This window comes from Dicentrarchus labrax, unplaced genomic scaffold (genome assembly GCF_905237075.1).
Source record: "Dicentrarchus labrax unplaced genomic scaffold, dlabrax2021, whole genome shotgun sequence".
Taxonomy (NCBI): domain Eukaryota; kingdom Metazoa; phylum Chordata; class Actinopteri; family Moronidae; genus Dicentrarchus; species Dicentrarchus labrax.
In genome coordinates, this window is record NW_026136711.1 from 19,614,999 (window position 1) to 19,627,074 (window position 12,076).

The 12,076-nt window shown below is 37.5% G+C and overlaps 1 protein-coding gene across 2 annotated transcripts in view; it reads right to left on the minus strand.

Moving 5' to 3' along the window:
- Positions 1–7,833: 7,833 nt before the first annotated feature.
- The window catches only part of srgap3 (SLIT-ROBO Rho GTPase activating protein 3), a 59,343-nt gene continuing 55,100 nt past the window's right edge, over positions 7,834–12,076 (minus strand). For both annotated transcript variants that reach the window (XM_051415191.1, XM_051415190.1), the window contains exon 22: positions 7,834–11,471. In XM_051415191.1, coding sequence (XP_051271151.1) covers positions 11,025–11,471 — 447 coding nt within the window. In that variant the 3' untranslated portion in view covers positions 7,834–11,024. The remainder of the gene's footprint in view (positions 11,472–12,076) is intronic.

The window sequence follows — 12,076 nt, forward strand, 5'->3', positions numbered from 1 at the left end:
CTCTGTTTCCCGCGTGCTGCTGGTGGTGGACCTGGATCCTATAAAACCTCACTCTCTGTAGAAACATGCTTTTCTATATTTACATAAATATGAAAACAATACAGAGATACTTGAGGTTTGAGCTTACGTTATTCAAATTGTTTTTTTTTATTGGCTTGATGAATTGCCACAAAATGAAAACAATCAAAGCCTTTCTACTGTACTGTCTTAAATATTTACTTTGTAGCCTGTTCCTGCTTTCCATTTGTTTTGTCTACATGTCTGTTTTTATGTTCATTATGATCAAAAGTCAATCAACTTTTATTATTGCATTGTTTTGCCATTTTAATAACAGGTGGTGGCGTAGTTAAACTCAATTATACAGGATGAACATGTTAACTGTTTTAATGTATTTCTAATGGTGAGTACTCAGAGTGAGTCAGTGTTGTACAATCTAATTGATTATTCGGTATAGCTCATTCTGTCTCTGCCTCAGCAGCATGGCAGTAGAAACAGCAGAGACAAGTTCAGTAAAGAATTAAGCTGAATGATCCAAAAGCCATAAATACTTTGTAAATACATCATATTAACTGATGGGAACTAGGTTGAATGATGGAAAGACAGCTTCAAGACTTTACCAGATGCTTGCATTCCTTTGAGTGACCAAGTTGGCCCCTCAAAATTGAAACTCTTAAATCTAACCATGACTCCAAGGAAATCTGAGAGTGAAAATGGTTATTCCATAACAACTGACTTACTTGTGGTGCCTCTACTGTGACAGCCTTGCTCTTCATTACACTTGATAACAGGACAAGTGATCCTGGATGACAAGTGTAAGTATGAAAAATATTGCAGCATTGGAAAATTATTATTATGCCTTTGTGTGTGGCTTTTGACTTTGTTTTCCGGTCCTTAGTCACTAATGGGAAAGTTAAACTAAACTATCCCTCCACATTTAAAGCAAAATGAGTTACAATAACATCTTGTCCTTGAACCGGAAAATGCTTTACAGGCTTTTGAGGGGCCTCACAGACAGTGAGCATATTGCGGCTTTACTTACCCCTAACAATTACAACAAATGCACAGGAATTTGGTGTGCACTATGATTGTATTTATTATTATTATTTTAAAATCTTGGCAGTTTTATACCCTTGATGAATTTAGAGCAAAGTATGCTTCTCTGCTTGCGGGAGCATTGAACTAATTATTCAGCCTTCCAGGAGTAGCGTAGGTATTGCATCACAGATATTCAGATGTAAATCTAAGACTGTATATGCATGTATGTAAAATGAATGTATGACTCTATTTTACAAATTATAAAATTCTACAGTGTCCCAGTAGTCTCTGAAATCATTCAAATGTATTTATGTTGGACCATGTCACATGTGTACTTGAATGAGAATATTCAGTCACATGAATATCCAGAGGCATTTATATAATTAGATTTTTCCTGGTGGTGTGGAGGATACAAACCCCGAGAGCATTTGGCCAGTTAAATAATTTCATAGTGTTGCCAAAGCATTAATGACTCTTTCCACACGGTCTCCGTAGCATTACCAAACAATTTGGTAACAAGGTTTTCCCTGCAGGGGCGGATGAGATTACTTTAATTTGTACAGTTCTTTATCACATGATGTGTCACAGAAAATGACACGCCTTTGTAATAGGCTGTCTAGCATCATCTCTTTGAGGAAAATCATTAAATGTTTTTTTTTCAACATTCATTATTTCTTTTGTCAACAGTGTCACAACCGTTCGGATGCAAGAAAGTCTAAATGTTTCAGGAGTAAATGTCGAGGCATGTCAGGTTTCAATTTATTGTGTTAGGTCGGATTAATTGAAGATAATGTTATGCAGCTCTGCTTTGCCTTTTCCTGATTGAAGTCCTTACATTGGAACAATTTCTTCAGTTGTGCAAGTTTGTGTGTTTGTGTGTGTGTCCATGCGTGTATGTGAATACCTTTTTAACATTCAAGTGCTTAATTTATTCTTACTAATTAAATAACAAAAGGCATGGCCCTCATGCTTTGAATTTTGTAGACCTGCAGTGAATGAGTAAACTACACTGAGCAGTTTAAAAACACCACAAACTATGAACAACTGCACAATAAATACTGATGCTACATATGATATAACAGTCTGCTTTTTATCAGATAATTTCAGCTGGAGTTTGACCAATTACTCTCCTCTTCCAGCACTCTGCTGAGACATACTGATGGGTTTGGAAACTGGGAATGTTTGATCACTAGATGCTCAGCCAAGCAGTAATTATATGCTTATATTAGCAAGATGACATGATGTACTGAATGCCTGTGAAACTCTTTCAGGTTTTCAAGAATTATGTTACAGATTAAACCCATTACCAGGTGTTTAACGCAGGGTCTATTTAAGTCTGGAATTTCTAAATGTTCTTTTCACTGCAGAGTTGTATTACTGATTCTGTGTGTTTAAGGATTATCCACAGAACATTAAATGTTTTCTGATATTTTGTTAGACTGAACCTCTCTTTTTTCATTCCTTCGAAGGCCTCTTTCCAGCTCTCTCCTCACATGCAGAAAACATTATCATGAGACAGAAAATATCAAGCAAATGCCGGGTCAGGGATGACTTTCCATCATTATTTCCAAAGAGGACATCTTGCTTCTTTCAGAACATGAGAGGCAAATTCTTTGTTATTTTAAGCCTTTTTTTTTAGCAAAATCATGTGTTTGATTTTTGGTTGACAAACTCTATCCAGCAGACCCCTACTCATGGATGTTACGTAGAACCATGAACCATAGAAGCGCCATGTCACACGAGGGAGACATCTGGGTAAATCTCATCAAGCTTTTCTTTGGTGATGTTGTGTAGCTCTTTGATGTGGATTAAAAAAAGCATAACACACAACAAATACATAAGGGAAACTTTAACTGAGGTTTAAGGTTCATGGTTTTATGCAGCTCTGTAGTGGCCTGTTGCTGCTATTGAAAAATATGGTTCAAATGATGAGAGCATGAAGCTATACACAGTGAGAAAATCTGTAATGCCCTTTTCACTTAAATGTGCGCCTAAAGCGAGTTCCAACAAACACACCTTTTTAATGCTGAAGGAAATATGGGCCTTCATGCAAAACTTAATCCAAGCAGCATTATGTTTTCCCCTGAAAGGCTTTTGTTAATGCAAAATAGTTGCATGTGAACATAAATCCTGGAATATAAGACTGCAAAGCTAAATAAATCTGAGGTTCATATGTAAAATCTGAAACATCTGCACTTTGACATACATTGTGTCAAAGGATTGTACTGTGCTTTGCCTTATCAGTGTTATGCTGTTAACTATTCTCCACATCATGTATATTTCTATCTAATGAGGCCCTTTGCAAGTGAGTCATCCAGCCCTGTGTTACCCAGTGCACAGGTCCAGACCTGTCTGGGATCTTAACAATGGCAGGAGCTCTGGGAAATGAAAGCAAACATATGAAGCCGGAGCTGTGTAGTGTTAAACAATGGACTTAAACAGGCCAGACGGCCTTGTCCTTGAAGATGCAGATGACAGAGCTCTGTTTTAGTGATTAATTCTTGATTCATTTTTCATGTGTTATATGTGTCTTGCCTCTGAATTGTTAAGCCTTCAGTTTCATTTATCAGGGGGCAAAGACCCTGAGCAACATAAATATGAAGACTGAAATATTTTGGCTATTCCTTTCTTGTTTGTTCACGCTATTTGTAATAGCTTCAGTGTTTACTACATGATGTTTTAGTTAGTAAAGGGGCTGTCTTACGTCCTGTATTTGGACAAATTCTATTTTATTCTAAAGCCTGTTATGTAATTAAAAGTACTCACATTATTCATTACATGTGATGTGAATTCTATTTGCTATTCAATTGAATTGGACTTGAATTACTCACCTGTGACAAAATGACTTTAACTGACAGAAGCTAATATCCTTATCAGAAAGTCTATATTTGCATAATGTATTATACAGGTTACACAAATATTCTACACAAAGGTCCATTCGATTATTGAGCTGGAAGATGTCCTTATCTGCAGCCATGTCCTTTGTAAGTGCAGGGGCACTTAATTGAAGTTTTGTTAGAATTAACTTCTATAATTTGTTGTTAACCCTGGACTGTTAAGTGGACTAGACATGACATTTACTTTACAACCTCATGAGATCAGTTTTTATTTATTTGTGATGGGTTTTTGGAATCTCTTCTTGGAGAGTATACAGCGAATAGAGACAGAAAGGATCAGAGAGAAAGGAATTACTGTGAGGACGATAATGTTTGTTGTCAGTTCATGGTACCTTGTCCTAGTCAGTCACAAGGACACAGAATTTGAATTTCAAAAGCTATACAATAGTAATATTCATGCATTTTACAAAACCAGGTAGCCTACAACACAAAGACACAGTATAGCTAAAAGGTTATTAAATCATAACTGGGTTGAGATCATTTTAATGGTCTGCTTTCCAGGTGCATTTGCATGACCTTAGAGAATCAAATAAGTCTGAAACCCTCACCCACAAATAGCAGTAAGATGAAAAGCTTACTGCAACTGATCACATTGTTTGAGTCACTTGTTTCCAGTTGCATCAAATGAACACATATGCTATCAAAGAAAGAACCATTGGTAATGCAGGGTCAGCTCTGCCTTCGGCCTCATATCTTTTCTTCAAAAACCTCACTTCAAAGTTCCGTCATGACTGCAAAGCCACATTTGGCATGCCACTGCAAAAACATCATGAATATAAACAAGCAACGATAGGATCTCAGAGCTTTAATGAGCAATCCATGGGCACGTGTTGGTTGTCAGAGCGTATAATCAGGAGTTAGGTGAATTGATCTTGTCTGTGCATGTGCGGTATGTCGTGTCTTCTTGTAAGGTTGTGCATGAACAATGAAAACAACCAGGCCGACTTGCTCTGTGTCTTTGGGCTTAATTTATTATGCATGCTCTATATGCACTACCCCGCTGCATCCCTGCACATCAAAGATACAGCCAAAGCTAGAAATGTCAGTGGATTCAGACGTCTTGCCATATGCTATAACCTTGAAATGCTGATGATCGTTCCACTTCCGTTCCGTTCATGCTTGATGAAGCAAGTCACGATGAGACTTGTTTCATACATGTACAGAAACTGATAAGATGTTCTGATTTCTGAGTGAGGTCAGAAATTGTTATGAAAATGTATCAAAGTAAAATTATTGATTGCCCTGCAGCATGAAGGATTAAGTATCGGAGAGATTTCTGGAGCACTCTGATGTCTTTCTGACACACTGAGACAGGCAAAGTATGAAAAATGAACACGCTTCATGTTCTCATCTTTTCACGGAAAAGTTCTTTGTCTCCTTCCTGCCAGCAACAGCTTGATCTGGTCTAGGCTGTCGCTCAACTGTAAAGTCCCTGGTTTGATCGATCCAACCTTTATGTATCATACCAAAGTTTCAGCAGGGCACCAAACCCCTGCTTACTCACTGTACATTGTCAGGGTAAGTTTAACTTATCAATTGAGGCCATGTTGTGATAAAAGAGTCACGTGACATTAAGAAAGTGTAGATGACAATGTGGTAAATGCCATATTCAGCTCAGGATAGTGAGAATGAGTATCTTTGATCATTTATCAAACACGAAAAAATTATAAAAGACATCTCATCGTTTGTGGTAACTGCCAAGCTATTGCCTCAATATAAATATAAGACTTTTTTTTTTATTCTTTGGTCAAATTCCCAGATAATTAAGGAGATTAGCAGACCATTGTCTTGTGCTTTGGTTATTTTCTTAATCTTCTTGCTGATAATAAAACAAACATTCAATTTAATTTTAACTAATTTAATTAAACTGCTCTCTTACAACAATGTTAAGTCAACAGATGATGTAATACACTAAGTATTCATCACACATCATGTAAATTGATATGATATAGCTTCAGGTAAAAAGTAAAAACTGTATTCATACTGCCTGCTGACATTAGAAATAAATGAAACATGACTTCCATTCGTTTGCATTGTTTTATTCTGATTATGAAAATGAATGATCTAGAGCTCATCACTGGTCCTCAAGGGGTTTTAATTGAAGAGTGTAACTGCTTTGTCATTCGTTATTTTTATTATTTTATTTCAGCTAAGCTGCAGGCAGAGAGGGTGAAGGTTGAAACAAGAAGCTATGATAATTTTGTTCTGCTGCGAGTCTCATAAACAGATTATGTGTTATTGAAGAGTTTTCTCTCATTTGCGTATTAATTATAATGGAAGATAAGCCAAATTAGGCCACTGGAGAGTGCTTATGCAACTTATTTTTCAAACCAGCTGTAACATCTGGTCTCCATTGATGATGCATACCTCATTCTAGAGAGGCATAAAGTAATTACCATGCCAATGGAAGTAAATGTAAATTTGTTTGTTGTTGTTGTTTCTTCTAAATAAATAATAAGTTTGCATGCTAGTTTACACGTCTATTAGACATACCTTATCAAGGCATAAAATCCTTCATCAGCATGGATGTGTGCCACGATGTTCACTGTTTTGGGGCATAAAAAGGAACAAAATCACTTGTAAAACCTGAATGTTTATTATGCAACATAATCACAAATCAAAGGAATTCAACAACATACTTAGTTGTGATAATTATGTAAACTGATACTAAATACATGTCACTCTGCTAACAGACACATCAGTGTCTGTTATTGTATTTAGTGTAATTTAACACAAATCTTTTGTCATCCTAATAACCTTTCTAATAGTATTTCCTTACCTCTTAGATCATCTTTGTTGGTAAAGACAATGTTCTATTAATTATTATGACTTAAAATCCTATCTGAGAAAATAAAATTGCAGTCAACATGACCTCACATCTTGAACACATAGAGATCCCAGACTTATTTTACAACATAATGTGTCAGATGTTAATGTGCCACTACACAGAAAATGTCCTGCTCTTTTAAAGATTTTCTTGTTCTTGTCACTAAGTAGTATACCTTCCAGACTACTGAAAAATGTGAACACCGTTGCTTGTTTGACATGTTCTTGTTGAGCAGAGGTTTCTCAAGTGGAACAAATTGAATTTTGTTTATGCACCAGCAGTGTGAGCTGCTGGTGTAACACACTCTGACCAGTGGACTAGAAAGCCAATTTTAAAGGGAGATGTAATCATCTAATTTATGCAAAACTCTGTTCTCCGGTAGCCGTCACAACGCTCCTTCCTAATCCTTAGAGAGTAATCAACATAGTGCTGACTACACACTCTACATGTAAACCTCATGTTCATCAAACACTTTCTCTGCTGCAGTTTCTCCATCATGTGGCCACAGAATGAACTACAGACCCTCGTGCATTTCGGGCATTCAATTATTCTTTTTTAAATTTTGTATTCTGCCATGTAACAGAAACGAATGGACAAACCAAACACTGGCTCTAGATTGGGCCTTTTGCGAGTTTTGTGAGTGAGCCACTGTAGTTTCTCGTATATGCTTGAAATGGGAGGGTCGTTATCTGCAACTACACTGCTAGATGCCAATAAATCCTACACACTGCTCCTTGAAAGGGTCTGAAAACCCATTTTTCTCAGTCCGTGTCTTACTATCATCAATGGATCAATGCAGAGTGACAATGTTTGAATTGTTTTTTTGTTTTTTTTTAAATTAGGTTTTAATAATAAAACTTATTATATATAACTATGGATGTTTTTTTCCCCCCAACTCTTACTTTCATTGCTGCTTATTTAATAATGAATATTTAATGTTACAGAAAAAGGCTTCTATGACCTTATCTATTATTTTTTAGATCTTTATGATGTGTTCACCATTCGTTCACAACTTGATTCCTGATTTGCCTTTTAGCGCCACAAATCAAAAACAATTGACTCATGACAACCAAATCACAGAGCAATAATGGTTTTATTTGGACGCAGGGGTTTTCAGTGGTATGGTATACATTACATCACAGGGTTTCAACCAACCAGACACTCATCAACAAACAGCATCACTAGACAAACAATTAAAGAGAAGGTAAACAGCGTGACAGTAACTCACACTCCGGTCCCCTACAACATGACCAGGCGCTCAGTCTGCTCTCACTGTGATGTCCTTTTTGAATATTAAATCTTCTCAGCAGACAAAAACAGTGTTACCAATTTAAGCACACATTCCAGCAAAGAAAACGTCCATGTAACCGCACATGTAGGGAAAAGGAGAGTGCACCAAGTGCCTTATAACCTCTGCAAGGAGAGGGTCCATATCAGTCGCGCTGTTTCCAACAATACTGTAATGATTTTGCCTTGAAAGGGAAGGAGCAAAATGAGAGAAAGTTACGGCTCACAGCACAGTTCACACAGATAAAAACAAAAAGATGAAAGAAATATTCTGAGATGATTCTACTGAACTTCACCAGTAGATCGTGTATACAGTAGTTTTTATAACTCCTATTCTTCAACAATCACCCAAACACAGATATTTCATGATGATTCTTCTGTGATTCATGAGAGGAATATCTTTACACAATGCATTCCTTATGGTGGTTTGAAGACTAAGTAGCAATAGAAAGTAAAAGATAAAAAAGCAACATCAGTTTATAATAAACGTGACAACTAATAGACAACATATTACATTTAAAAAAGTAAATATAAAAGTCCAATAAAAATTGATGTTGTGCACAAAAGGCACTCAAATTTCCTGGTCCACTTACACAAGTGTCTATAAATTAAAAAAAAACAGTCTAGTTAAATATAATGATGATAATTTCACCTTTTGAAATGTGTGTGCTTTCTTCTTATTTCAATAAACAATATCTTCATAGATTTCAACAGGTGCAAAACTGTAACCAGGACAGACCAATATGGATGAGCTTAGTGATTGTAATATTAGCTCCAGGTCAGACTCTTAATGCCCACAAAAGCTGATGGTATACAGAGGCAATACTAGCAGGGGCCAGCAGAGGATGTGAGTGCACTTTATGACGTTAAATGCTGTATTGCCTTTCTCTGGCTGTTAGGAGCTCTCTGTTCTCCCACCCTGGACATTTTTAAATCTGTTACAAACAACACATTGACAACAAGCAATTATGCTCAGTTTACAGCATGTATCTCAGTAATACTGCAGAATGTACAGACTGACTGCAGAGCTGACAGTGACTTGTTCACATGCTAATGTTTAAGTTTATTTTGCTCAATCAAGCATTAATCTCTTTCACTTCTAGTTTAGCAACTGCAGCAAGCAGCTTATTTCATCATTCCCAATCGCCATAATTGTTAAGGCCCATTAGTTAAGGAAATAAAACATCCAATATTGAATTAATTTGTGTGCGTTTTACCAAGGCAAGGCACCACATACAGCCATTGTTTAACTGTCCCAGAATAAGAGTCAGGCATTACAGCGCAAAACATGCAGAACAGAGCCAGCTCTTTGGGATGCGGCTCTGTGGACTAGAGCAGTCAGAATGACAAGAGGTACAGTAGATATAAACACTGAAATTTTCTCTATTTAGTTTTCTTCCAAAGAAAAAGGAATATTCTACAGTCAGATCATAACTGTATCTATCAACAAGGATAAGAAAAGGACAGGAAGGAAGGAAACAGCTGTGATATCAGTATGTGACAACATCTGCTTCTCAGGTTCCTCTGTATGAGTATCACATTTTAAGTTGGAAAGAGGAACTGTCAGAGGGCACTTTTCAATGTATCTTATGCAATCATAAAAATGGCCCGAATTAGACTTGAAGAGGCGACAGTTCAACTTTTGTGAACTGAGTGTGAAAATGGTGTGTCAAAAACATAATAGAGAACACATTTATTCAGCCTTTGTTGTCTGTTCAACAATCAGTTCTCTACAGTACAATTACCAAAACCACTCTAAGCACACAGTACACAGTAAATGATTTGAACTCTATTTTACACAGCCAAAGAATATTTCTGCAGTTTATTGAATATGATAAAAAAAAAGGGTGGATTATGATCTGAAGTGCCATTCACAGCAAACCCTTTGCCTTTTTCATATTAGCCTGTACAAGATTAACACTTAAAAAATTACTAGTTATATATTATATACAAGTTTACCACAGGATTCCTACATTAGTTGGTGCATTAGTTTTCTGCATTTCAGATACAGGACATAGGAAAAAGAACATGGAAACAGCCACGTTAAGTCTGCCCACTGTCCAACCATACATGATGGAGGAGGATGACTTGCTTTGTAATGCTCCGATTAGTAAAATCTAAGACTTTAGAGATCATATTCATGCCAGGATGCTTTTATCTTAAGGTACAACATCTAGAGTACCAATAGCCATACACATGGCAGATTTGAAATATAATACTGTAAGATCCAAATGTATTACTTTGTTACTTTGGAAATTAAGGTTCTAACTGTTTTATCTTCACAATGACCATATGGGAAAATCCCACTTTATTACAAATCTCTGAATGAAGTCTGAAATGTTTCCTTATTTTCTCCAAACCATGCATGCAGACATTTATAATGTCACTAAGTTGTTACTTTGCTGAACATCCACTGTATTATAGTACAAACAGAAAGCATGGCGACTTCAAGTAAGTTTGTATGTACAGCCATAGGCCTGTGACCTAAACGGTAAACAGACATGGTATTTGAGCGTGGATGTTTACACCCGTCCAGATGAGGTGTTTCATACACGTCAGCAGGAGTGACTGAAACATCCCCTGCAAAACGTGTGCTGGGTGGAAACTAATACCAAATTTCACACAAGTAGGCCTATTGCTTCACTTGCATTCACTGTACATGGCCACAGATGTTTGTTGAAACTGAGGTAAAACTGAAATACATGTATTCTTACACACATTTTCTGTAGTTAAATCAAGTTTCAAAGAGAGTTGAGCTTTTCACTATCACACCTCTACAGCTTCTTCCACCGCTTTATCACCATGGTAACATACTGAAGGCTCGCTTCAGGAGCTTCCTGAATATATGAATTAAGTCAGGCAGAAAACAGAGAGGAAAACATCCATATCTGCTTTTCACACATCAGCACCCATTTCCATAAGCTTTCCCCTCATTTAGAAAGCTTTACAACCAGCCCAACTAGCAGATTCCACCTTTGCTACATGGTACCAGACTTATCCCCGGCATCACCGGATGTATTCATATTAGAACCAGCAGCTGTATTGTTACTTGGAAACATCTTCTCAGTGGGAGTCACAGCAGGGCTGCCAACCCCTGAGGAGCTGGAGCTGCTCGAGCGGTGCTGGGTGGTAGGAGGGCGCACTGGCCTCATGGGCGGGGGGCGCAGCTGAGCTCCAGCCAGCCGGGCGGACAGAGCTGGTTTGAAGGTGGTCATCATCTCAGAGGTGGAGCTGCTGCTGCGGCGCATGGCTGCATCCGGGTCACGGATCATAATGGTATGCAGCGGACTGCCGGGCTCGGAGCTGACTGGGTTCTTCATGGGCTCCAGGGTGTCCAGGACCACGTCTGGAGCCTGCTTAACGGTGTTCTGTCGCTCTAGCTCACGTAGCTCATGGAGTGCTGTGGTCATAGTCTTCTCTATATCCTGGAAGAGGAGAGATGAAGATGAGGAAAACAAACAATCAAGAATAACAGCCAGGTCAGTCAGACATCTAGCATTTAGCTTTTTAGCTTCTTACCTACAATTAATTTATTTGACCCATACAGTGTTCTGTCACTGTTACATTATTGTAGCATTTTCATACCGTTTTATTATATGATACCGAAATTAATGCAAAACAATGCGTGCCTGTAATTATGGACAAAATACATCCACATTTCTACTAGTGTGGGCCTGCAATTTTATCAGTTAAACCATTTTGAAAATGAGAAAAGATATGAAATGAAAAATGTACTTTTTTACTTATGTTACTTTTTTACAGCTTTTTATTAAATTTACTGTATACCATTTAGAAATGACCAATCAGAAAACATCAGTTCTAGTCAAGTTAAAGAACTGAACTGAACATTTTATGGTTCGATTATGTTTTGATCTAATATGCTGCAGCCATTAGCTGATGAGGAGAATCTGGTGCCGAACCTTCAGTGCCATTTTAGCTTGTTATTCAGTTCCAGGCTTCTGTGTCCTTGAGGTGTGTCTATCTCCCAGCTGCAGTCTGGCCCTGACATTTACTCCAGGTCCCAGCTGCT